This window comes from Trichosurus vulpecula, chromosome 1 (genome assembly GCF_011100635.1).
Source record: "Trichosurus vulpecula isolate mTriVul1 chromosome 1, mTriVul1.pri, whole genome shotgun sequence".
Classification (NCBI taxonomy): Eukaryota; Metazoa; Chordata; class Mammalia; order Diprotodontia; family Phalangeridae; genus Trichosurus; species Trichosurus vulpecula.
This window is the reverse complement of record NC_050573.1, coordinates 134,748,265-134,772,447: the sequence shown is the minus strand read 5'-3', so window position 1 is coordinate 134,772,447 and position 24,183 is coordinate 134,748,265. Positions and strand designations below refer to the sequence as shown.

Sequence of the window (24,183 nt, the reverse complement as noted above, 5' to 3'; positions counted from 1 at the left end):
GCTAGAGAAGGAAATGGCAAACCACTCTAGTATCTTTGCCAGGAAAACCTCAAATGGGGTCAGGAATAGTCAGAACTGACTGAAATGACTGAACAACAAAATGTACCAGTCATTGCATAGATACTGAGTTTAGAAAATTGAAAAATTAAAAAAAATCTCTACTTACATTCTATTTTAAATAAGAGGCTTGATTACTCAAATCAGATTCTTAAGCCTTAGAGCAGGGCTTTCTGGCTGCCACTTAGCTTTTCCTTGACTGCTCTCACCCCTGTCCCTTAAGATTCCCATGGAACAGTGATCACGAAGCAACTAGGCACCCCACTGCCAATTGCCACACTAAGCACTTAACATGAGACTGTTGACTGAGGGCCCAGAGTACCTGAAAAGAAAGGGGTAGGAACAGTTATAATGAAAGGAATGAGACTAGATTTACTGATTTAGGCATGAAACTCTTGGAAGATAATACATAGAGTTCTCTGAAAACATCCTGTTCCCACTCCCTGTTCTGCACTCTATTCTGACAAGGTCAAAGTGAAATGAGGATGCATAGGGATGCTCTTGGGGCCCCAAATGGAAACATTCATTTGGTCTTAATGCCAAAGGCAGCTTTTTGAAGGTTTCTTAAGAATTACTTGCACTTAATTCTACCACTGTTATTAAGTCTATGAAAAGAAAAATGACTATAATTTGGATCTATTAAATAAAGATATGTAATTTTCTGACGTCATGCAAGCCCTTGCTTCTCATTACTTAGCATCAATCTAGCATACATTGAGTTTTCCCTATAATCAATTGACTACAATCTTGATTCCAGTTTTAAATTAGTTGCCCACCTATAGTACAACAATGGTCACAGTGCCACAGTACTTTTGGGATTATGCCAAAGCTATAGAAATCTTCGTTAAAGATGAAAAGAAATGAAAATGATTTGGTAATATACCTCAGAGAAGTAAAATACTTTTTCTTTCTTATTTTCTCTCCCTCTCAGCTTTTAAATGTTTACCTTTGTTTACCTTAAATGTGAGTAAGTCAGTTTTCCAAAAGGATGTATGACGTGGCTGTCACTGTTGGCTTGAAAACCTTTATTTTTGCCTTTCCAATTTCTCAATAGTAAAGTTGTTTATTTTTCTTTCCATACTTTTCTAGTAAATTCCATGAAATTCTTTAGCAAAATCAACTCCAACAAACATAATTTAACCCTTTACTTTACTAACTCTACAGATCTTTTACGCACATCTTAAATAGTCTCATAGAGGTGCTATGATCTTTAATGCATTTCTTTAAAGCAAATATAAAATAAAGGAGATCTAAAAAGCACCTCATTTCACTGATTCAGAGGAGAAACTGTCCTAAATATATTTGGTTCTCAGTCTATTTCTTCTACAAGCAATTTAATAGACACTGGGAAGCTAAAAATCATCTTTCAGTATCTTTGCCATTAGATTAACAAAGAAGGATTTTTTCTTCTGTTAGTTCACTTTCCTTGTCTTTTCTTTTTTCTAAGGAACATCATTTCTTTCTCACTTAATGCCCTTCTATCAGTAGAATTTATTCATTTTTCTTTCAATCTTTCCCTATTAGAGTTGTTTCTTATCCTAGGAATTTAGGACTAGAAAGAACCTTCCAGATAACCAGTAAAGGAATCTTAAAGCCTTCCATCCCAAGCACACATCCCATCTCCAACATCCCTGACAAATATTCATTAAGTGATAGGGAGCTCATTCCATTACAATTTCTTTTTTGTCATTTCTAATTATTAATAATTCTTCCTTCTATTGATCTGAAATTTGACTTCCTATCCCCAGTGAGGAAAACCATCTCCCCAATGTCATTGAATTCCCAAATTTCCTTTTTGTTATGAGCAGGATGTATACAATCACATTTTCTGACTGCCTGTTATTTGTAAATGCCCATTAATTCTCTGTGTTCTAAATGACTAGAAGTTCAAAATAGATGATTGTAGAGAAAACAAAGAGTCATTAAACTATTCAGTGAACCTAAGTGAACAGAAATGTGTGAATTTAATTAGAGTGATCATTTGTTAAAGTGGTGCAGTTGATAAGCCAGCAAATTTGGGAAAACTCAACAATTACTACTAGATTGGAAAAGAGTAGTTTATATCCCAATGCTAAGGAACGGCACTGCCAAACAATGTTCTAATTACTGAACCATCGCACTCATTCCACACGCCGGCAAGGTTTATGTTTAAGATTCCGTAAACTAGGCTTCAGCAATGTGAACTGAGAATTACCAGAAGAGCAGGTTGATTTTCAAAGAGGCAGAGGAACTAGAAACCAAATTGCTGACATTCACTGGATTATGTGGAAAGCAAGGGAGTTCCACAAAAACATCTACTTTTGCTTCATCGACTACACTAAAATCTTTGACTGTGTGAATTATAACAAAATGTGGCATGTCCTCAAACAGATGACAATATCAGATCATCTTACTTGTTTCCTAAGGAACCTATGTATGGATCAAGAAGCAACAGTTAGAACCAGACATGGAACAACTGATTGTTTTAAGATTCGAAAAGGAATACAACAAGGCTGTATATCATCACCTTATTTATTTAATTTGTATACAGATTACATCATATGAAATGTTAAGTTGCCTAAATCAAAGGCCAAAATTAAGGGTGCTAGGAGAAATATTGAACATCTCAGGTATGCAGATAATATACTCTGATGACAGAAAATAAAGAGGAATTAAGAAGCCTCTTGATGAGGGTGAAAAAAGGAGATATAAAAGCTGGCTTGAAACTTAACAACAACAAAAAACTAAAATCATGGCAAATGCCACTTCCTGGACAATAGAAAGAGAAGAAATGGAACTAATTTCAGATTTTATATTCTTGGACTCAAAGATCATGGCAGATAGTGACTGCAGCTGTGAAATTAAAATGCTTGCTTCTTGAAAGGAAAGTTATGGCAAATCTGGACAACATACAAAAAAACAGAGATATCACCTTGTTGACAAAGTCTGGATAGTCAAAGCTATGGTTTTTCCAGTAGCAACGTATGGCTGTGAAAGAGCAGGACTATAAGGAAATCAGAGCACTGCAAAATCAATGCTTTTGAATTGTGGTGCTGGAGAAGACTGCTGAGAATCCATTGGACATTCGGGGCTCTTCTCTTTATACAGATATCTACTGGAGATTTCTTTCTGCCAAAACCAGAACACAACACATTCGAGAGGACATTAAGAAGTTAAAGTGCATCCAGATCATGAGAGTCTCATATTTAAAGCTTTCAAAAATTTATCTCGTTTGAACATCATGATGGCCTTTTGAGGTAAGTGTTATTATTGGGCTCATTCTAAAGATCAGGAAACCTAGAGACCTTGAGAGGTTAAGGGACTTGTCCAGGGTCATGCAGTTAATTAAGTGACTGAGGCAGGATTCAACTACATTTCTTCCTGACTCTAAACCCAGCACTCTATACATTACAGCACTCTGCCTCATGCCTAAGGTGTCAACCAAAGCAAAGGGTCTTGGGTCCACGTCTCACGGGGATCTAGTGGAATTAGGATGATCAGCCTAAAATAAATAGGACTTAGGGGAAAGAACTGGATAGCTGTCATCAAGTAACTGAATGGATGGTACATGGAAGTGGGGTTGAACATGTTCTGTTTGGTCCCAGATGAGAAAACTAGGAGCAGTGAGTGGGAGTTATACAGAGACAAATTTGGGTTTGATGTACAAAAAAGCTCTCTACAATTTGAGCCATCCAAAAGCTGATGGTCTGCCTAAGAGGATAGCAGTTTTACCTGACTTGAAGTCTTCAAACAAAGGCTAGACGATGAATATGAGTAAGATGTACAGTGTGTTTTCTTTTCTTTTTTTGGTACAGATTGAACTAGAAAGCCATTGACATCCCATCTAATTCTGAAATTCTGTGATTCAGACCTTTCCCTCCTTGGATTCATAGAATACTTGATTTGTACTTCTTTTACCCACTTTAATGCCTTATTTTCTATTACAGCTATTTCTGCAGGTGACCCAAGGGGCAATGGAAAGACACATGATTGATATTAGTAAGATGTATAGCCTATTGCCAGCATCTGAAAATGTCATATTTGGAGAAATTAAGTATAGTGCTGCTAGTCATGAAATATCAAAGGGATCTGAGAAAGAACTTCTCTTCTAATTTCCTCACCCCACATATGTATGCTTAGCTACTGAGACACACCTCCTTGGCATATCCAATTGCCACTATTTCCTATCTAATCTCAGTGACCAAGTAAGTATTAGAAAACAAAGGGAATAGGAAGTGCTAAATTTCCTTGGATCATCTGAAAAAAAAAACCACATGACATAATACACCTATAGATATTTCAATCATTTGTTGTAGTTTTAGTGCTTGCTATTTTTTTTTTCCTTTTTCAGTCCAGATCTCCATTTTCAATTTTGGGAACTCATTAAGAATAAGCTATGTATGTGATTAATGTCTGTGGTGGTACTGAATTATCCTTGGACTTAGTTAACTCAGAACGCACAAATGAACACATTCACACACCATTTATTAGAGGCAGATGCCATCTTTTAGTTTGGTTTCTGAGTGAAAGGTATACACATTCTGACTCAATTTTTGTTACATTAACAAAAGGAATGCAAATGCTGTAATTACTCATTAACTGCTGAGCTGCCTAGTCAGGATAATACAAGGTTAGAGAGTATATACTCTTTGTCTGAGGCTCTTTTGTTAAAACGTGGTAGAAAACAAAGTCACCAAGCAAAATTCTTTGGAAAAAAAGAGGTTCACATAAAGATGGGGAATACAGGTGATGGTGGTGGTAGCGTTAAGGGCTTGGGATCAATATGTGGATAGTAAAGTTATGATAAAGTTCGAAAACTACACAAGAATAATAGAAATGATTTAAAATACTTGGCAAATAGAACAAAGAATATTCTGCAAAGTCTTATCTGAAAGCCTGGGTTTAAAAGACCAATGAAATTGTTTCCTCATTTTCCTGAATACAGTTCATGAGGTTTACAGGAAACCTAATGTAGTTATTCCCTTTAATTCTAGTACCTGATTTTTTCTTCCACGTCAGCAACTTTGGACAATTTGTCATTTCCCTTCCTTTATAGAGGGCAGAAATTAGACTCCTAGATCATGCCACTTTCTATCTGTAGTTCTGCCTGATTTAATTCCAAGGAACAAGATGCCCCCTAGGAATCCCCGCTCTTGTAGTAGTAACGCAATAAACACAACATCAACGGTAATCGTGAGTATGCCTATGTAGTTCTGTATCACAAAGTATATGAGACTCTCCACATAGAAGTAAACCATTTATTCAGACACCAGAGAACCATATCCCACAAGCCATTTATCCAGTCAGTCCACTTCATCATAACAGCAAGGAACCCAAAACATTCCATACACGATATCACAACATGGAGCCTCTGACCCCCTGCTGGGGTCTTCCCCAAAACAAACTCACAGTACAGCTAAGTCAACCTGTTCAGTTCTAACAATCACAAGGGCCGCCATTAGCAGCCATTAATAGCCATAATCTCTCTCTCTCTTTCTTTCTCTCTCTCTCTCTCTCTCTCTCTCTCTCTCTCTGTCTCAGCATTTCCTGTGACATAACTTCCTTTTCCTGTCAGGAAGCTCCTCCCACCATGTAACTAAGGCTTCCTGTGATGTAAGCAGGTCACATGGCCTATGAATGGGTGGGAAAGATCTTCAAATGTAATTGTTACTACACCTCCCAGTTTCCTTTGTGTATTCTCTTCCTCCATTAGATTGTAAGCTCCTTGAGAGCAGGGACTGTCTTTTTGTTGTTGTGGTTGTTTTAATTATTTGTATTCCCAGGGCTCAGCACAGTCCTTGACATATAATAGATCCTTAACAAATGTTTATTGAATTCAATTGAATTATTCTGCTTTGCCCCAGATGTAGAACCAGAACCAGTGACTAAAAAGTACAGAGGTAGGTTTCAGCTGAACAGAAAAGAAAACTTATAAATGATCATGTAATGAATTGCATCAAGAGAAATTCAATTTTCTTGCCTTAATTCTCTACTCTCTCCAATCCATCCACAGCTACCAAAGTAATACTCCTAAGTCACAGATCTAACCATGTCAGTCCATACTCAATACATTTTCCCAGCTACCTATTAACTCTGGAATCAAATAGATGAATGACAAGTTGAGAATTTTAAAATTTTATCCTAGATGAAATAACAGGGAGCCACTGAAGATTCTTGAGCAGTCAAATGGAATTGTCAGGCCTATGCTTTAGATTATTTTTGGGAGGTATATTATGGATGAATTAGAAAGAGAAGAGATGATCAGTAGGCACTCAAATTAGATCCAATGTCCACCATGCCACTTCCTGGATGTTTCCACCCCACATCCCACCCACCAACCTCTTTGACTTCCCTTTTTGTGTGTTGTCTTCCTCCATTAGGATCTATGTTTCTTGAGGGCAGAGTCTGCCTCGTTTGCCTGTATTCACATATGAAGTACCTAGCACAGTGCCTGGCACATAATAAGGGCTTAATAAATGATTTTTTTCATTCAAATACATAGAAAAGTCCTAAAAGAAAATATATGCAATCCTTTTACATAGAAAAGTTAATGGAAGACTAAAAAATAATTTAGGAGTTTAAAACCTTTAAATGAATATTAGGAAACATTTATTTTAAAAGTGATATCTCTAAGTGTAACAGAACAGCCTAATACTTACACACAGTCTAATGATTCATTGCACGAAATTAAGAGTAGTTTCAAATGAGTGCAGGTCAAAAGGTTAAACCGATTTAAAAAAGTAGACCTATTATATAATAGGTATTTTATATGTATGTGTGCATGTACATTTACACACACACGTATATAAACATACACACACAGCACAGTCCCTGACATACAGTAGGTGCTTAACAAATACTATTTGACTGACAGTCAACTAGAGCACTTCCCAACTCACAGGGTTTCCTTCAGACAAGTGTACTCCAGATTAAAGACACTATGTGAGTCTGCTTCCACTCAAAGCCATAGCTTAGAGGCCCTCACCCAATGTATTTACATTTACTAGTCAGCCAGAGTACATAATTAGTTTAAAGCAAAGGCATTTATTGAAATGGCATAGAAAATAAAGAAGCAATAAAGGGTTTCTCCCATAAATCTGTGGTACACTCTCTCACAAATACACCATCAGTGGAAGGAATGATAACACGTTGTAAATATCATGGAGAGGGACACAGGTAGAACACATAGGGCAAGGATGCACATGTGAAAGCTCATCCCTTTGAAGCTACAGGACTTCCAGTGTCTTTTGGGGTTAGCTTCACTATCCTCCCACATCCGGCTCCTTGCTGGTATCTCCGGAATGTAATTTCTGCTGGATACTGTCCTTTCTGGTCACTGTTCTTATCTCATGATTGCTGTGAGGTGCTGCTCCACTGAGCTTGAGATATGGTGTTCTTTCTACTTCCAGCTTTTGTTACCCCTGTAACTTTCCAGAATAAAGTGTCCCTCTTTGGCTACCATGCTCTGTTAGACTATCAACTCTTCGAAGAGTTTTGTTTCCCCTGTGTTTAGAGATATTGGTTTCGTCATTACTCGAGAGTTCACCTTTCTTTTAGTAATGTGTTCATTTTTATTATTGTAGTCATTTCACTATGCATCAGCTCACATAAATCTTCCCATTTTCTCAACAGTACTCATCTCATAATTTCTTATGGTACAATACTACTCCATTACAGTCATATAGCATGCTATTTTAAAGCCTGTAGAAAGGCAAGCACTTTGTTTCCAGATTTTTGCTACCATAGAGTGCTGAAAAAAAATATCATTATACATCAGATCTTTCTTTTTGTCTTGGCCTTCCTAAGAGTACATGCCCAGTAGTGGGATTGTTGGGCCAAGGATGGCCAGCTTAGTCACTTTTTAAAATTTAATCAATTTCCATGTCTTTCTGATATTAATACTTCTTGTCTGACTCGAACTATCCGTGCTTGAAGTATTTGTTTTGCTTGCGTTTAGACTCTGGTGGTATTTACATCCAAAGAGAGAATATTTGCAAAGGGCAGATGACAATCCACAATTCTATCCTCTTCTCCCACTGCCAATTAAGTTGACTCATAGAATTTTAGAGTTGAAAAGGACCTTAGAGATCATTTGGTTCTACTCTTATGAGTCATCATTCAAAGGGTATCCAAAAATCTATGAGCAGAATGGAAATTGCCAATGCATTTCCTACTGGCGAAGTACCCGTGTTGTACAAATCTGTCATTACGATTGCTGTCACAGTTGGCAGACTTGGCAAACAGGTCAACAGGCTCCATTGCTATTAATGATCCATCTAAGGATTGCTTGGGGCAGTATGGGAAGCTTACTTTGCTTCTCTGTATTAAACAAGATTTTTGGATGAACAAAAGAGAAGCTGTCAGGCCAGTATCTTCCACAAGCTGAAAATACATTTTGAAGGCAAAAAAAGGCAAAAAGGGAAGTAAACATTGGTCATAATATTGAGAAAAGCTTCAAAGGAATAGAAGGAAAATTAGCCTGAGAGAAGATGATTCAAGGACTACACTGTTGTTGAGTTGGTTCAGTTGTGTCTGACTCTTCATGACCCCATTTGGGGTTTTCTTGGCAAAGATACTGGAGTATCTTTGGAAACTCATCTGTAAATAGGGTCAAGTGACTTGCCCAGGGTCACACAGCTAGTATGTGTTTGAGGACAGATTTGAACTCAGGTCTTCCTGACTCCAGGCCAGGGACTATCCACTGTGCCACCTAGTTGCTCCAGAGACTATACCGCTGAATGTCAATTTTTCTTATTTTACTGAGTACTGGTAATTCTTGATTATATGTAAAAGGATTATCAAACAGCAGGAGCCAGTCACTCCAGTAGATCCCCTGGAAATTCATTAAAAATTATATAGCTGAAGGTAATTTTAAAATGGTGCTACTAACCTTGGTAATGAAATTGTGATCATTCTAGGCTACAATACAAGGCTTTACTCCTATTACTTTGCACTATTTTCTAGTTACCTGAAGTTTCTACAGTTATTTTTTTTTGAGGGGGGAGAGAACAAGTAAAATTATAAAATTTATTTACACAATAAACACCATAACTTTTTACATCTTTGATATACAACTTTTCACATCTTTAATATATAATGTTTAATACATGTCCTGCTGCAATCAGTTGTTTTACATGATTTGGCATGGAATTGACAAGATTTTGACACATATTCTGTAATTCTTCATCATGAAAACACACTTTTTTCGTATTGTCTATCAATTTGCGCCTTTGATAAGCAGTCCGTTTCTCCAAGTCTAGCTCTGATTCTATCCTATAGGTTTTTGTTTTTGTTGTTTTTTTGGAGGGGGAAAGGCAAGGCAGTTGGGGTTAAGTGACTTTCCCAGGGTCACACAGCTAGTGTGTAAAGTGTCTGAGGCCTGATTTGAACTCAGGCCCTTCTGACTCCAGGGCCAGTGCTCTACTCACTGTGCCTCCTAGCTGGTGCATCCCATAGGTTTTCAATGGGGTTTAAGTCAGATGGGTTCCCAGACCACTGAAGCACATTTATCTCCATATCTTGAATAAATTTATTAACCTTTTGGTTAATAAATTCCATGGTGCAAGACAATATTATTGCACTCTATCTCCACTTGAGATTTTCTGTAATTTTGGAATAATTGGGCTTTTCAATATATCAATATATTTATCAGAGTTCATCATTCCCTAAATGGAGACAAAACTTCCAGGCCTACTGGAAGTGAAAAATCTCCAAAACATTTCCATAAAACTTTGAATGAAAAAGTGAGCTTCTTCGGTAAAAATTATGTTTTTCCGATCTTCAGCATTCCAGTCTTTGCATTGCCATGTGCACAACAATCATTTTTTCTTCTTGCTATGATTGGCAGCTATTTCCTTACTGGTCTTCTCGATACTCTGACAATTTCAAGGAGCCTATGTTACACTGCCGAAGAATCAGTTACAATTCCTTTAGCTGCCAAGCCCTTCTGAAAGTCTTTACCCATTTTCTGGGGATTAATTAGGCTATTTTACCACAATGCTTGATGTTATGTTCCTTTTTCTAACACACTTACCTCTGCACTTTGGGGAGATTGATTTTGTCTCATTGTGTTCTTGATTGATTCTTTGAAACACTTAACCTACCCATACCAAAAGCTTCTGCAATATTCCTAAAAGCCAATGAAGCATGTTCTTTAAGAGCTAGAACTTTTACATGTTTCACTGGAGAAACATCCATTTTTTTTAAAACCACAAAATTAAAAAAAAAAGGTGTCAGCTTCAGGTCAATAAAATTGCATATGCATGACCATTGCTTATCCCTAGTAATACCACAAGCTGTTTAACAAAGATGTGCTTTAAAATCTTCTTACCTCCTGTCTAGGAAATGCTGCAGGTGGAGAGAGTACCCAGGTGTCTCTCAGATGTGTCTCTATATACAAAACTCCTCTCCCATGGAGCAGCATGACTCCCCACCTTTATGGCTAAAAGGAACTGACATGCACAGAGCATGCCCATTTATACCTGGGGGGGTGGGGCTTGGAGGGAGCACAGTGGCTTCTATGGAGGTGCATATTTTGGTACCCACCCTGTGGGGTTCTAAGTAGATTGAGGTGGAAATGACAAAAGAAATGGCTACAGCCGAAGGTTATGATCAGGAAATCTCTGACGAGATTTCTATCTTTCTCAGGGAACTTCCTATTTGGTTTTCTTTGGTTGGTTTCCCAGGTGCAGCTTGTTGCAGGGAACCAAAGGGAGATTATATTATGGCACAGTGATGGACCCGAGGAGGCTAGCTATGAAGTGGAAGCAGGGAGTGGTAGACTGTCTGCAAGCCTGATGGGAAAGTTATTATGGTCCTTGAGGTAAAATAGCAAAACAGATGGTGATGCATCTTCTTTAATGTTGTTTTCACTGATAAAATCCTATCTCTTTCTGCTTTTGAACCACTTGGCACCTGAAGAGGCTATAACCAGGTAGCCTAGGGGACACTGCCTATTCTTGGGATTCTTGGGCTTACCTGCCCATCTATGGCAATTGGTCAATGGTTGATGTGGGTGAAGAAAGTGGGTCCCTTCGTCACAGGGATTGCTTTTTCCCCTCAAAAAAGGTTGTGAGGGCCAGATTGGAAGCAAGACTGGTCTGGGCCACAGTGCTATCTCCAAAGCTCTTGGTTTCCAGGTCTTGAGCTATTATTTCAGAGTCTGAAGAAAATGTGGAGGGAGAATCGGTGGCAGTGGTTTGACTGGACTGATACATGCTTAATCCTTCTGTCTTCCTCTTTGCCTAGAGCACTGAGAAGTTAAGTGGGGCACATAGCCAGTACGTGTTGGAGGTAGGACTCGAATACAGGTCTTCTTTGAGGTGGGCTCTCTATCTACCATTCCATGCTGACTCCATTCATTCATCACAATGTAGATTTTTTTTTCCTTTTTTTTCTTTCCCCCACCACTCCCCCACCCTAGGGATGGCAACCATTAGACATAAATATGTGTATTCTCTACATACTTCTATTTATCAGTTTCTTTTCTGGATGCAGATAGTGTCTTCCTTTATAGGTCCTTTGTAGTTAATTTTGGTATTTATAATAGTTACAATGACTTATTTGCTCAAAGTTGCTCTTAGAACAATATTGCTGTGACTATATACAATGTTCTCTTGGTTCTGCTTGTTTCCTTCCTTGTTTTGCAGAAGACTATCCATGTTTTTCTAAGATCTTCACTTTCATCTTTTCTTACAGCACAATAATATTCCACCACAATCATATACCACAACTTGTTCAGCCATTCCCCAGTTGATGGGCATCCTTTTAAATATATAATAATAATACATACATACATACATATATATATATATCTTAAAGTCATCATGTAACTTTCTTTTTCCCACTCCCTTACATTCCTCCCTCTACCACATTGATGGCTACCATTAGACATGAATATGTGTATTTTATATATATATGTAAATCCATACTATACATACTCCATTTATCAGTATTTATCAGTTCTTTCTCTGGAAACAGATGGTATTTTCCTTCATAGGTAATTTGAACTTAATTTGAGTATTTATAATAGTCAAAATGACTTGGCTGATCAAAATTGTTCTTAAAACAATATTGCTGCTACTGTATGCAACGTTCTCTTGGTTCTTATTTGGCTCTTCATTATTTCATGCAAGATTTTTCATGTTTTTTCTAAAATCATAGAGCTCATCATTTTTTATAGCACAGTAGTATTCTATCATGTTCATATACCACAGCTTGTTTAGCTATTCTTCGATTGTATGTCTACTCTGTTCCACTGATCTACCTTTCCATTTCTTAGCCAGAAGTAAATGGCTTTGATAATTACTACCCTATAATAGATTTTAAGATCTGGTAGTACTAAACTTTCTTCCTTTACATTTTTCATTAGTTCCTTTGACATTACTGACTTTTTGTTCTTCCAAATGAATTTTATTATTTTTTCTAATTCAGTAAAATAATTTTTGGTAATTTAATTGGAATAGCATTGAATATATAAATTAGTTTAGGTAAAATTGTCATTTTTATTATATTGGCCCTGCCTAGCCATGAATAATTAATATTTCTCCAATTGTTTAAATCTGATTACTTTTTTAAAAGCCTCTATAATTATTTACAAATACTAACTCATTCAAGTCCTTCTTGACTTGTGTCTTCTAGGTTGGATATTAAAAAATTATTAATAAACATAATTAAGAATGCTCCAAAGATGAAAAATTAGAGTATTTCAAGACTAAAAGATTTTGCTCTACATACCAGTTGCCCAAAACTTCATTTGGTGCAGAATGAATTCTCTCAGTATAATATAAACTGCTTTAGGAGGTCAAAGATTGTTTTGTGTCTTTGTATCCCTGGTGGTGGCTAAAAATAATTAACAGCTAGCATTAAAGTTTACAAAACACTTAAAAATATCTTGTTTTATCTTCACAACAACCTGTTGAGGTAGGTTCTTATTACTAACATTTTGCAGATGAAAGAACTGAGGCAGACAAAGTTAAGTAGCTTGCTCGGGGGCGGGGGGGGGGGGGTCTTACAGCTAGGAAGTGCTTGAGGAAAGATTTGAACTCAGGTTTTCCCAACTCCAAGTCAAGGGCTCTACTGTACCACCTAGTTGCCTGATTAGTTCAATGTAATCATTTTGAGCCCTAGTTTCTTGATCTGTAAAATGGAGCTACCACATGAATATCTACCCAAACCCCTCTTTCCAAGGTTGATCTCTCAAGTGTTAAATCCAGGGGCCTTTTTTCAGTCTTCATTTTTCTTGACTTGTCTATAACCTTTGATACCATTGATTACCCTCTTCTCTTTAAACTTTCAGGACTCTACTCTGTCCTGATTCTCCTCTTCCCTGTTCTTATTGCTCCTTCTCATTCTCCTTTGGTGGATCTCCATCCATCCAGGTCATGACCTCTAACTGTGGGGATCTCATTGAGTTTGGTCCTGGGCCCTCTTCTTTTCTCCCTCTATATTGTTTCAATTGTTGATCTCATTAGCTCCCACAGAATCAATTCTCATCTTTATGCTGATGATTCTCGAACCTATTTATCCTCTCTGTTGACCTCAAGACTTGCGTCTCCAACTGTCTATTAGACATCTTGAATTGGATATCCTGTAAACATCAAAATTAACATGTTGAAAATTGACCTCGTCTTTCCCTTCAAACCCTTTCCTATTCCAAGCTTCCCTATTACTTCTGAGGGCATTGACATCCTTCCAGTCCCCCAGGCTTGCAATGTAGGTGCCATTTTCGACTCTTCCCTATTTATCACCCCTCCCCCATATCTAAAGACTGCTGAGTTCACCCTTGCAACCTCTCTCAAAAACGCCTCCTTGTCTCTGATGTTGCCACCATATTGGTGCAAGCCCTAATCACCTCACACCTGTATTATTACAACAGCTGCTGGTTAATCAATCTGTTAATCCCACTCTACTCAGCCACCAGAGATTTTCCTAAAGTGTAAGTTCAATCGTGTTGCTGCTTCCCACACCCACCCCCAACTCAACAAACTCCAGTGGCTCCCAGTCATCTCCAGGATCAAATACAAAATCCTCTAGCATTTATAGCTTTTTATAACTTAACCCTCTTCCTCCAACTTTCTGATTTTCTTACAACCTATAACCCTCCACATACTTTTCAACCCAGCGATCCTAGTCTCCTGACTGTTCCATGAACAAAACACTCCATCTCTTGACCCCTGGCATTTTGATGGACTAGTTATTATGTATATGTGTTTGCAGTATTTCTGGCTTAGGTCATTATATCAGTCATTTCCAGAGGAGGGGAACAGCAATCTATGTCCTTCCCGCTATAGATTGAGCCCTTCCTTGTACAAAGAATAATTAAGAAAAAAAATATGATGTAGTGTTCACATCTGACAAGGTGAACACCATTTCACAGTAGAAACCCTGACTCTGATTTGAGGTGAGAGATATGTTTCATTGTCTGTTCTTTGAGAGGTGGTTCAGTGGTTTCTCAATTACACAGAGCCTTGCTTCCTTTTAGTGGTCTTCGTTTCCATTGTAGTCACTGAGCATTTCATACTTTTGTCTCTATTTCTTTCCCTCTGTATTGGTTCCTACAGAGATCTCCATTTTCCTCTGAATTTTTCATATTCATGGTTACTTATTATACAATAATATTCCATTACGCTCAGCATATACTGCTAGTCATGACAAAAATTGCTCTATTTTTCCTTTGAAAAGGCATCTGGCAGTACCCAGTGAGAACCACAAATCTTTTGATATTTTTGATCTGGTGATTTCATTATTGAGAATATATATTAATGAAATAAATCAGAATAAAGAATTTTTAATAAGTTAAGTTTATATCTGTAGAACAGCCAAAAATTGGAAACAAATTAAGTGGCCAGTAGATGAGGAGCCAAACAGACTGTATTACATCAATGAAATGGAATCACTACATGTCACAACAAATAGAAAGTGGAAAAGAAAAATGTCAAGAACTATATGAAATAATGCAAACTAAAAAGTGGAAATAACAAATGTACTACTTGAAATTCACCTGTAAATGTACATACATAAGGACTGGAAAGGGGTACTGTGAATTACTGATAAATTTCCATCAGTGTTTATATTTGTTCTTTCTGTAAGGGATATTAAAATAAGCTACAATTCATTTAGCATTTGCTTATAATAGTGTACAAAGCAAACTGGAAAAGATAAGCTCTTCAAGGAAAAAAAGTATTTTCTTGTTGCAAGAAATTGGGAAAGGATCATAGCCAAGTTTTTGGATAAATACATTTAAGTTTAAGTCCTAAAATTATGAAATAATTCCTAAATGTAGAGGATTTCAAAAATGAGAACTGGAAAAACAGGAAAGGCAGTATCTTAACCTGCTTTGTTCAGAAATTCTATTTTTGAAAACTAATTTCTCTTATAGGTATAATGTTATACAAAGAATCGAGCCCAAAACAGACTCATTACCTTGGGAAACCATTACAAATTGTTTAACAGCCATTATTCCTTAATGATTTGCATTTCCCTGAGATGAGCCATGTCCTATGTCCTCAAAGTGACATAACACATGCCATGTCCATAGTGATGGCTCAATCAACACATCTCCTAGGAATAAAGCACCTAAGAAAATAACCATGTTTAAAAAAATACCACCTCACAATCCGTCATAAATTAGGAGCAGAATAGTGGATGTTTCAATAACAATGTATATAATAACTAGTGAATGGAAAATTCTTTCTTCCACGCCTTTGGTTTGTCCATACCTTTGACACGAAAGGTAAACAGGGAATGAGGAAATTGTGAAATCAGATGTTTTAGTGTCTCCAAGCCTCATTTTTTCAAATCTTTTTCTTTTGTTCTTTCTGGTGCCTAGAATCTATATGCTAAAATGACTTATTAAGACTGGAAAGAATTTGATAGCTTTTTTCTCCCCTCAGTATAACCAATCAAAACATGTTATTGGAATAATATCTTGTTATTGATGTTTACATATCACTGTGCATATCCTGTCCTTTCCATTGTGGAGATGGCACTACTGACCATACTTACTAAGATTGAACCCTGAGGTCCCTTCTGAGGTCCCAGAATATGTATTGATCAACCTAAAAATTTTCATCTGGTCTACCTGACAGACACCTTTCTGGGATTATTAGGACTGCAATTTCTAACCAGGGAATGAGAGTGAAAATGACTAGGTCATATGGGTATTAAATATATAACCTTGATCTCATGTGTATAATGTCCTTATAAACTAATCTAATTACGTCCATCCATACCACTAATAGCTCCATATTTCTATGAGCACGCCAAGATTTACAAAGCACTTTCCTCACGACTCTGTGAGTAGGTTGTACAAGTTATTATCATTACTTTTGACATGTGAAGAAACTGAGGTGAATGTCAAGTGACTTCCTCATGATCACAAGCCAACCAAGTTTCAGAACCAGTAATGAAAGGGTCTCCTGATTCCAATTCTAGGACTTTCTACTGTATACACACACACACACACACACACACACACACACACACACACACTCACACACTACTAACCTTTGCTTTTATCTCTATAAACAGGTGTGAATTTAAGGAACAATAAAGAAAATATGGAACTCATAGTCCCCTCCCCATGCCTAACAGACTATTCAGTACAGGATATAAAACACAAGGAAACGAGCCAAATCTAGCTATTCACAAAATATAAAAGCAATAAAGGACATTCACATTTATTTGAATACAAATGATTAAGAGCTAAGTCAGCCTTGTAAAATTAAGAGTGACTAAAAACTTGGGACTACCAAATTTACACATATATGTCTGTATGTGTATGTGTATGTATATACACGCATGTATATGGAGAGAGAGAGAGCGCACGAGTGCACAAGGAACTATTCGGTAAGGACCACAAGTTACTAAATAACTTTAGTTTATTGTTAGTGCTTTAAATTTTTCTTTGTATATTTAGCGTTGGTGTAAGCGAACTGTAGCACACTGGCCTCCACTCTCCATGGCTTTACACACACACACACACACACAATTTTTCTTCCTTGTTCATCTCTCCCCTGCCTATGAAAAATATACCTAAATTCTTCACAGGCAGATTTTCAAATAAAAAACAGCAGAGATCAGTTCTTCTAGGCCCAACTTCTAAATTCCCGTTGCACCTGCCACGATTACTCTCCATCAGCAAGTCCTTATTTTCACTGCTGGTTTCTATTATTGATTACTAAAAATGTTCAAATGAGGCTTCAGTTAAATAAAAATTAAAATAATAGTTTTACACCTGTAGTACTTCAAATAGTTATAAATTATCGGAAATGTCACAAAAGGTATAACCGTGCTCCAGATGTACTTGATTTAAAGATAATTGTGCTGATTGTAAATCAGCAGACACACGGTTCAAGATTTCAAAGTACTCTTTCAAAAGGAATGGGAGAACTGCCACATGAACTGAAAGAGCTGGAGAGCTATAGTCTGTTTTGTTAAATGGGGAGGGAGATGGCCAGTTATTTTAAGGTCTATGCCTCTTTTCTCCTAAATTATGAGGTTTGCCCAAATGTTCACCAAACTTAACAACCTAATTGATAGTATGTAGTGTTAATCTCACTAATGGCAAATTTCAATCAGCAATTGTCATAGTGTTTATATTGGCAGATGATGTTGGAACAGAAGTTTGGGGATTCCTGTCCCCAGAACTAAGAAATGGTAAATCTGTCGTTCAGCATGGTGGCTTAAGGTTCATCTGATCTGCTAACATAATAAAAATGAGACTAAGGAAAAGGGTCTAATCACACCAAAATCCCCTCCTTTAATCTGTGCAATGGAAAATGAAAAATACCCATTTAGTAATAGAAGCCAATTTTAGTTCATTAAAGCCTCCAATGAAATCTTCTCATTCTTCACTTGTTTTGCAGGCTCCAGCGTAATGACTTCCATCAAATTTCTGTACTATCAAAGGGAAGCAGAGGTGATGGAGAGATGTGATGTGGGGTGTGAGTAGGTTGTAGAATATTAAAAATGAAGAGTGGCCTAAAAGATCACCAGAGAGAAGAAGGGGTAGGCATGCCCGAAGGATGATCACTGGATACTTAGTATGTGCCCCTTACTCACATAATATCAAGAGATATAGAGGAAGGCCCTCAGCAAGTTAGATACCCACAATAATTATTAGAGAAGCCATGGGAGTAGAGGCTAGTGTGATATAATTTGCTTACACCAACCTTAAATACAAAAAGAAAAATTTAAAATATTAATTTAACACTTAAGTCATTTAGTAGCTTTAAGTCCTTAATAGTTTGTCCTCCATCTACATTAACAAGGGAAACTTAAGGGTTGGATAAAAAACTGAAGATACCCTCAAAATGTCTAGAGAAATCAAAGAATGGCCTTGAACCCATCAGTTAGACCCCTTGTGGTAAAGTCTGGATGACATGGAAGATTTTATATATATATATACAAAAGAGACAGATACGGATGGGTAATGATATATATCATTGGAAGGGAAGGGACTCCTGAATTAATAAGATCATAGATCCATTTTTGTGTTTGAGTATCTGATTTTCTCTGAAATGCTGTTAATTTTCTGAATACACAGATAATGTATAAAATAAATGGTGTTTGCCATCACTTAAATTTTGAGTTTTAAGGCTAGTATCTTACAAGCTGATATTTTCTTTAAGATTCAATATCCCTGCAATTTGGGCAATTAACCCCCCAAGAGTGCATGAGAATATATCACTCAAACAGCCAAACTTCTTACAGGTGTAACTGAGAAAAAGGAAAACAAATTCGACCACTCAAAAATGTGTATCAAAAGTACAAATTACAAACATCTCAGTGCAACTGGGTATCTTCCTTACTAATCTTTGAGTTATAAATTAATCTTCGGACTAAATTTGTTTTCCCTTAGGTATAAGTAGAACTAATAGGAAATCATTCCTGATTCCATTATTCAGATTCTAATTGCCTTATCCATGTATAAAAAGTCAAAATTTTTGCTTAAGATAGAGGCACACAGAATAGAGTACTGGGCCAGGAGTCAAAAGCACCTGAGTTCATATCCAGCCTCGGACATTTATTTACTAGCTGTGTGACCCTAGGCAAGTCACTTAACCTCTGCCTGCCTCAGTTTCCTCAACTGTAAAATGAGAATAATATCACCTACCTCCCAGGGCTATTGAGAATCAAATGAGATACTTGTAAATGCTTATTATTTTCCCCCTTACTCCTAGATATTCTATTTGATCCATTAAAACCCTTGAAGCCGTTCTTCTGACATCCACCTTATCTTAAATTTTTTATCCTGAAAGAAAAGACCTGACAACTTCCTATTTACATCCTGTGGAGGCAAAGACTTCCTTACTTCCTTTACCCATGCTTCTTTTCTTTCCTCATTGGGTAGCAGAGAATTCAGGGTGCGTAGGGATTAAGCATGCAGAAGGTGGCCTATTTAAAACCCAAGTCTTTTTTCCAATCAAATATGATACTCTCAGGTACTTTACTGACTTGTTCCGAATTTTCTTTTATTAATCATCTGGAAAACTATAAATTGGTACTGTTATCAAGAATTCTCACATACTTCCAGGTCATACAGAATTAGCCACCTGGAATATAAAGTTCCCTAATACACAATTTAAAGGGATGATAATTCCATTTCACAAATTATCATTTTTAAGACATTTTTAAAGGTGCTAAAAAGGTTTTGAAATGGACATAAAGTAATTTATGTTATAACAAAAGCAGTGTTTTATCAGCACTACCTTATGTAATCCTTTGAGTGTTCTGTAACAAAGTATACCACACACAGAATCATCTGGTGTTTCCCTTATGTTATTTATTTGGGGGTGGTTCATGGAATCAGCAAGCAGAGAGGGAATAGCAAGTGATGGGCATAGTTAGGAGTCCAGGGTTTGATTTCTAGCTCCACTCCCAGTCATGGGACTCTGAGCCTCAGTTTCCACATCTGGAAATAGAGATAATGATATTTACATTATCTACCAATAGGGTGGATATTAAACTAATCTGACTATCCCCACTTGTGAAGGTATTGGCACTTTTTTGTTATTGTTATTTTTAGTCATATTGACCCTTTGGGACCCCAGTGGGGTTTTCTTGGCAAAGATACTGGAATGGTTTGTCATTTCCTTCTCCAGGGGCCCCACTGAGGAAAGAGAGGTTAAGTGACTTGCCCATGGTCACACAGCCATAACGTATCCAAGGTTGGATTTGTCCTCCTGACTCTATCCATGTCTATCCTGACTCCCAGTACTCTATTCATGGCGCCGCCTAGCTTTAAATGTGAGCTGTTATTATTATTATTGTATGAATAAAATGGGTTTTCTTTAAAAAGGAAAATCAGTTTCTAATTTGCCTTAGTGTAGAAAGAGACAAATTTATAGCTTACAAAGCAATATACTATCTAGTATTGAAGGAGGAAGAACAAAATAAAATGCTTATTTAGTAAATAAATTTTCTATGGATTTGAAATACAACAAAAGAAATACATGCAGACATGCACATAGTCACACTTATAATTCTCTTCATAATTTGGCTGTATTGTTAATGACCTAATAATTATATGAGGAAGGCTCCCACACACTGGATAACTAGATTAAGCAGACAAACTACTGGCCTTTCATCATGAGCTGACTCTCAACTGTTTTTAGTTATTATATATTTTTTAAAATCAGAAAAAGTCAGGGAGAACAGTTTTAAGTTCAAATTAAGAATTTATTATATTTAATTGTTACAGTAATCATTCTCTCATTTAAGAAGCTGACAGTCCATTTTTTTCATGCTATTATGCAGTCACAAATTTAAGGATCTGATATTTTAATATGATTTTTAAAAAAATTTAATATTTACTGATGTTTTGGTTTTGCATCACCTTTCTTTTTGATATCCCAATATCCCTCTCCCCTCACCTCCACAGAACCATGCCTTGTAACAAAGGATAAAAAAGAGAGGGGAAAAATAAAGCAGTTCAACAAACCAATTAACACATCAGCCAAGTCTGAGTATATGCATTATTCCATGGCCATAGTGTACCACTTCTGCAAAGAAGGAAGAAAGGTAGGGAAGGAGGTTTATTTTCACATTTCTTCTTTAGGGTCAAGTTCGGTCATTATAAGCACATAGCATTCAATTTCTTTTTTATTCATGTTCTTTCCATTTACACTTTAGTAGTTATTGTGTTTATACTGTTTTCCTGGTTCTGTTCACTTCATTTTGCATCAGTCTTTCCATGCTTCTTTGAATTCTTCAAATTCATTACTTCTTATGGTGCAGTAATATTCCATTATTTGAATATACCACAAGTTGTATAGGCTTTTCCAATTTGTTTCCTTATTTTCACTATAGCAAAATGTGCTCCTATAAATACTTTGCTGTATATCAGATCTTCTTTTCTGTCTGTGACTTCCTTGGGATATATGTAAAACACACAAACACACACACGGAGTTATGTATATTTCCAGTTGTGGGATCTGTCAAAGGGTATAAACATTTTAATCACTTCTTTTTAGCATAATTCCAAATTGCTTTCCAGAATGTTTGGAAAAATACACAGCTCCACAGTATGCCTGTCTTTTACAGTCCCTCCAACATTGATCACCCCCATCTTTTATCAGCTCTGCCAATTTTCCAGCCATGAGGTAAACTCAGATTTGCTTGATGAGTTATTTCTCTTACTAATGATTAGTCGCAGTCTCATATGGTAGTTAATAGTTTTGAATTTTTCTGAGATAATTTGTTCATATACTTTGACCCAAGTAGCCACTGAAAGTAGATTTTGGTCTTACATATTTATTAGTTCCCTATAGATCTTTAACATTAGGTCGTTACTGAACTATATTAAGTGGTCACTAGGAATGGGAACAGGTACAGAAAAACAAATGGATAGGGAAGATGTGAAATGGAAGAAAGACAATTCCTATATCACCACTATTTAACAGCATTATTTGTATTTGTTAAGAGTATTTAATGATGTAGAGATACATCTATGGTTCTATGTTGGGAATTAGTGACAGCAGGTTTGAGAACATAATAAAGGGAAAGGAGAACCAAATCACTGTAATGCTTAAAATATGATCAGCTAATAAGGCTGGTCAGCATTCAAAGAGTTGTCTTCAAGTATTTGTAAACCATATTGGGGGATAAATATTAGAGTCTTCTGACTATACTCGGGGCAGAAGGAAGAATGGGCAGAAGTTGTGGAGGGGGAGATTAGGCTGGAAATATGGACTTCTTGGGCATGTTGTAGAGAGGACTCTTGTTTAGATGTGTAGTATTCTAGAATATCTCTGATATCTCTTTCAATTCAAAGACTCTGTGATTCTGTATGTACAAGGACAATAAATAGTTCACATTTGATAATAATTTTCTTCCCTAAAACATAACTGGAATGACTGGAAGTTTTAAATGAACTTCAGTCAACTTATTAAAAAAAATGTTAATGCCTATAATCCAGAACATAGCAAATTATACCAAAATACAAAGGGAATGTAGCAAATATTTTTATTGGGCAAATACTGCATGGTACAACTACATACAAAAGATCAAATTCTGAGCTTTTTTTTTTTTAATAAATCAAAATAACAAAAATATATATGTACATATTATTCATATTCATGCATTTTCAATTAAAGTCATTTCCCTTAGAGCTGTAACTAACACTGCAGCTGAAACACTTGATACAATTTTCAAATAGCTAAAAATCTACTGAGTACAGTGAAGACATCCTTTTAAAAAATAAAACTAGATACAGTACAATTTTTTTTACATTAAAATCAACAGTATTCAGTTTAATTTTTCAGCCTTCTAGATACTTCTCAACTTTTCTCAAGTACAGAGAAGTCAGCATGTTGACATCATTAATTATCTGTATTTACCTTTATTAAAAAGAGGTTTTTTGTAGTAAGGACAAATAATCTCTCATTTGTAGCTTGAAACCCCAAAATAGGATCATTAGTTTCCAGGCTGGCTACCTGCTGCTTAGCAACCTGCCCAACCTGCCTTCCCTCCTTTCTGTTATATAGCACAGTGGACATGGCTGTGGGCTGACGATAGATGAACACTCGGCGCAGGCACTCACAAAGGGCAGCGTAGGAGTAATTGGGGGCACAAGCAAAAAACTTCTTGTCTCTCTTCGATGCTTGGACATAGCCTGCCAAAACCAAATGTAGACAAATAAAAAATTACATATAAATGTTTTAAAATTTTGTCCACAAATTAAAATACAATGCTGAAGTAATGGGCAAAAGGCACAAACACATGACAACTGAGCTTCGCTTCACTCCAAAGTCATTGCAGCAAGCTCACCTCCCCAACACAGCCTAAAAACAAGGTTTCAGCTCCCCAAACAGGAAGCTTTTACCGAGTAAGTCAAGTTAGCTTTTTTTTTTAAACTGCAAATTATTTTAAAATCTGTAGCGGGCAAAAGTAAATTTGATATAAAGAGTATTATTACTAAAAGCAAGTTCTGACTTATACATAATTCTAATCCACTAGAGACAAGTCTGACGTTAAAATGTCTACCTAAGATGTTTATATCCAATACAAATATGATGTTAATTTTAATAAGAATCATAATCTTGCTCGAAATCTTACAATTTGTTGTTCATTTACATAAAATTACTAAGCTTCCAGAGGTCCACATAAGGGCAAAAGGCTTTATGGTATAGTAGAAAGAACAGTGGGTTTGGAGGCCAAGGATCAACCTTTTACTACCCCAGTTTGGGTGTGACTTTGGATAAGTTATTTGACCTCTTCAGGCCCCAGTTTCTTTATCCACAAAATGTAGAGGTTTGGGCTAGATGAGTTATAAGACTCCTTCCAGTTCTAATAAATGATTTATGATCCTATATTATCTATGCCTTTTATTCCCAGGTATACATTTGCAAATTCATGTGTCAAACAGCAAAGTGACCTAAAAGATATCAATGAGCTTCAGTAATCTCAAAATACATCTTTCCCATCAAATAACTGACAAATTTACTTGTATCCTTTATTTCTCATAATTCCATAAGACCTCAATGTAAAACTGTACCAGGGATGTGTGTGTTTATGTGTGAAATACAACCCCCATATATGTAGTAATATGCAGTATATCTTTTTGTATGCCTAAAAAGGCATTCTACTATAAGTAAAACCAATATCATAATGTAATTTACTACAAAGCAAAATAATATTAACAAA

At 36.4% G+C, this 24,183-nt stretch overlaps 1 protein-coding gene across 1 annotated transcript in view; it reads right to left on the bottom strand.

The window, feature by feature from the left end:
* Nucleotides 1–22,489: 22,489 nt before the first annotated feature.
* Nucleotides 22,490–24,183, bottom strand: part of NUDCD1 (NudC domain containing 1) — a 110,518-nt gene continuing 108,824 nt past the window's right edge. The window contains exon 10 of the mRNA XM_036741757.1: nucleotides 22,490–23,152. Coding sequence (XP_036597652.1) covers nucleotides 22,860–23,152 — 293 coding nt within the window. The 3' untranslated portion in view covers nucleotides 22,490–22,859. The remainder of the gene's footprint in view (nucleotides 23,153–24,183) is intronic.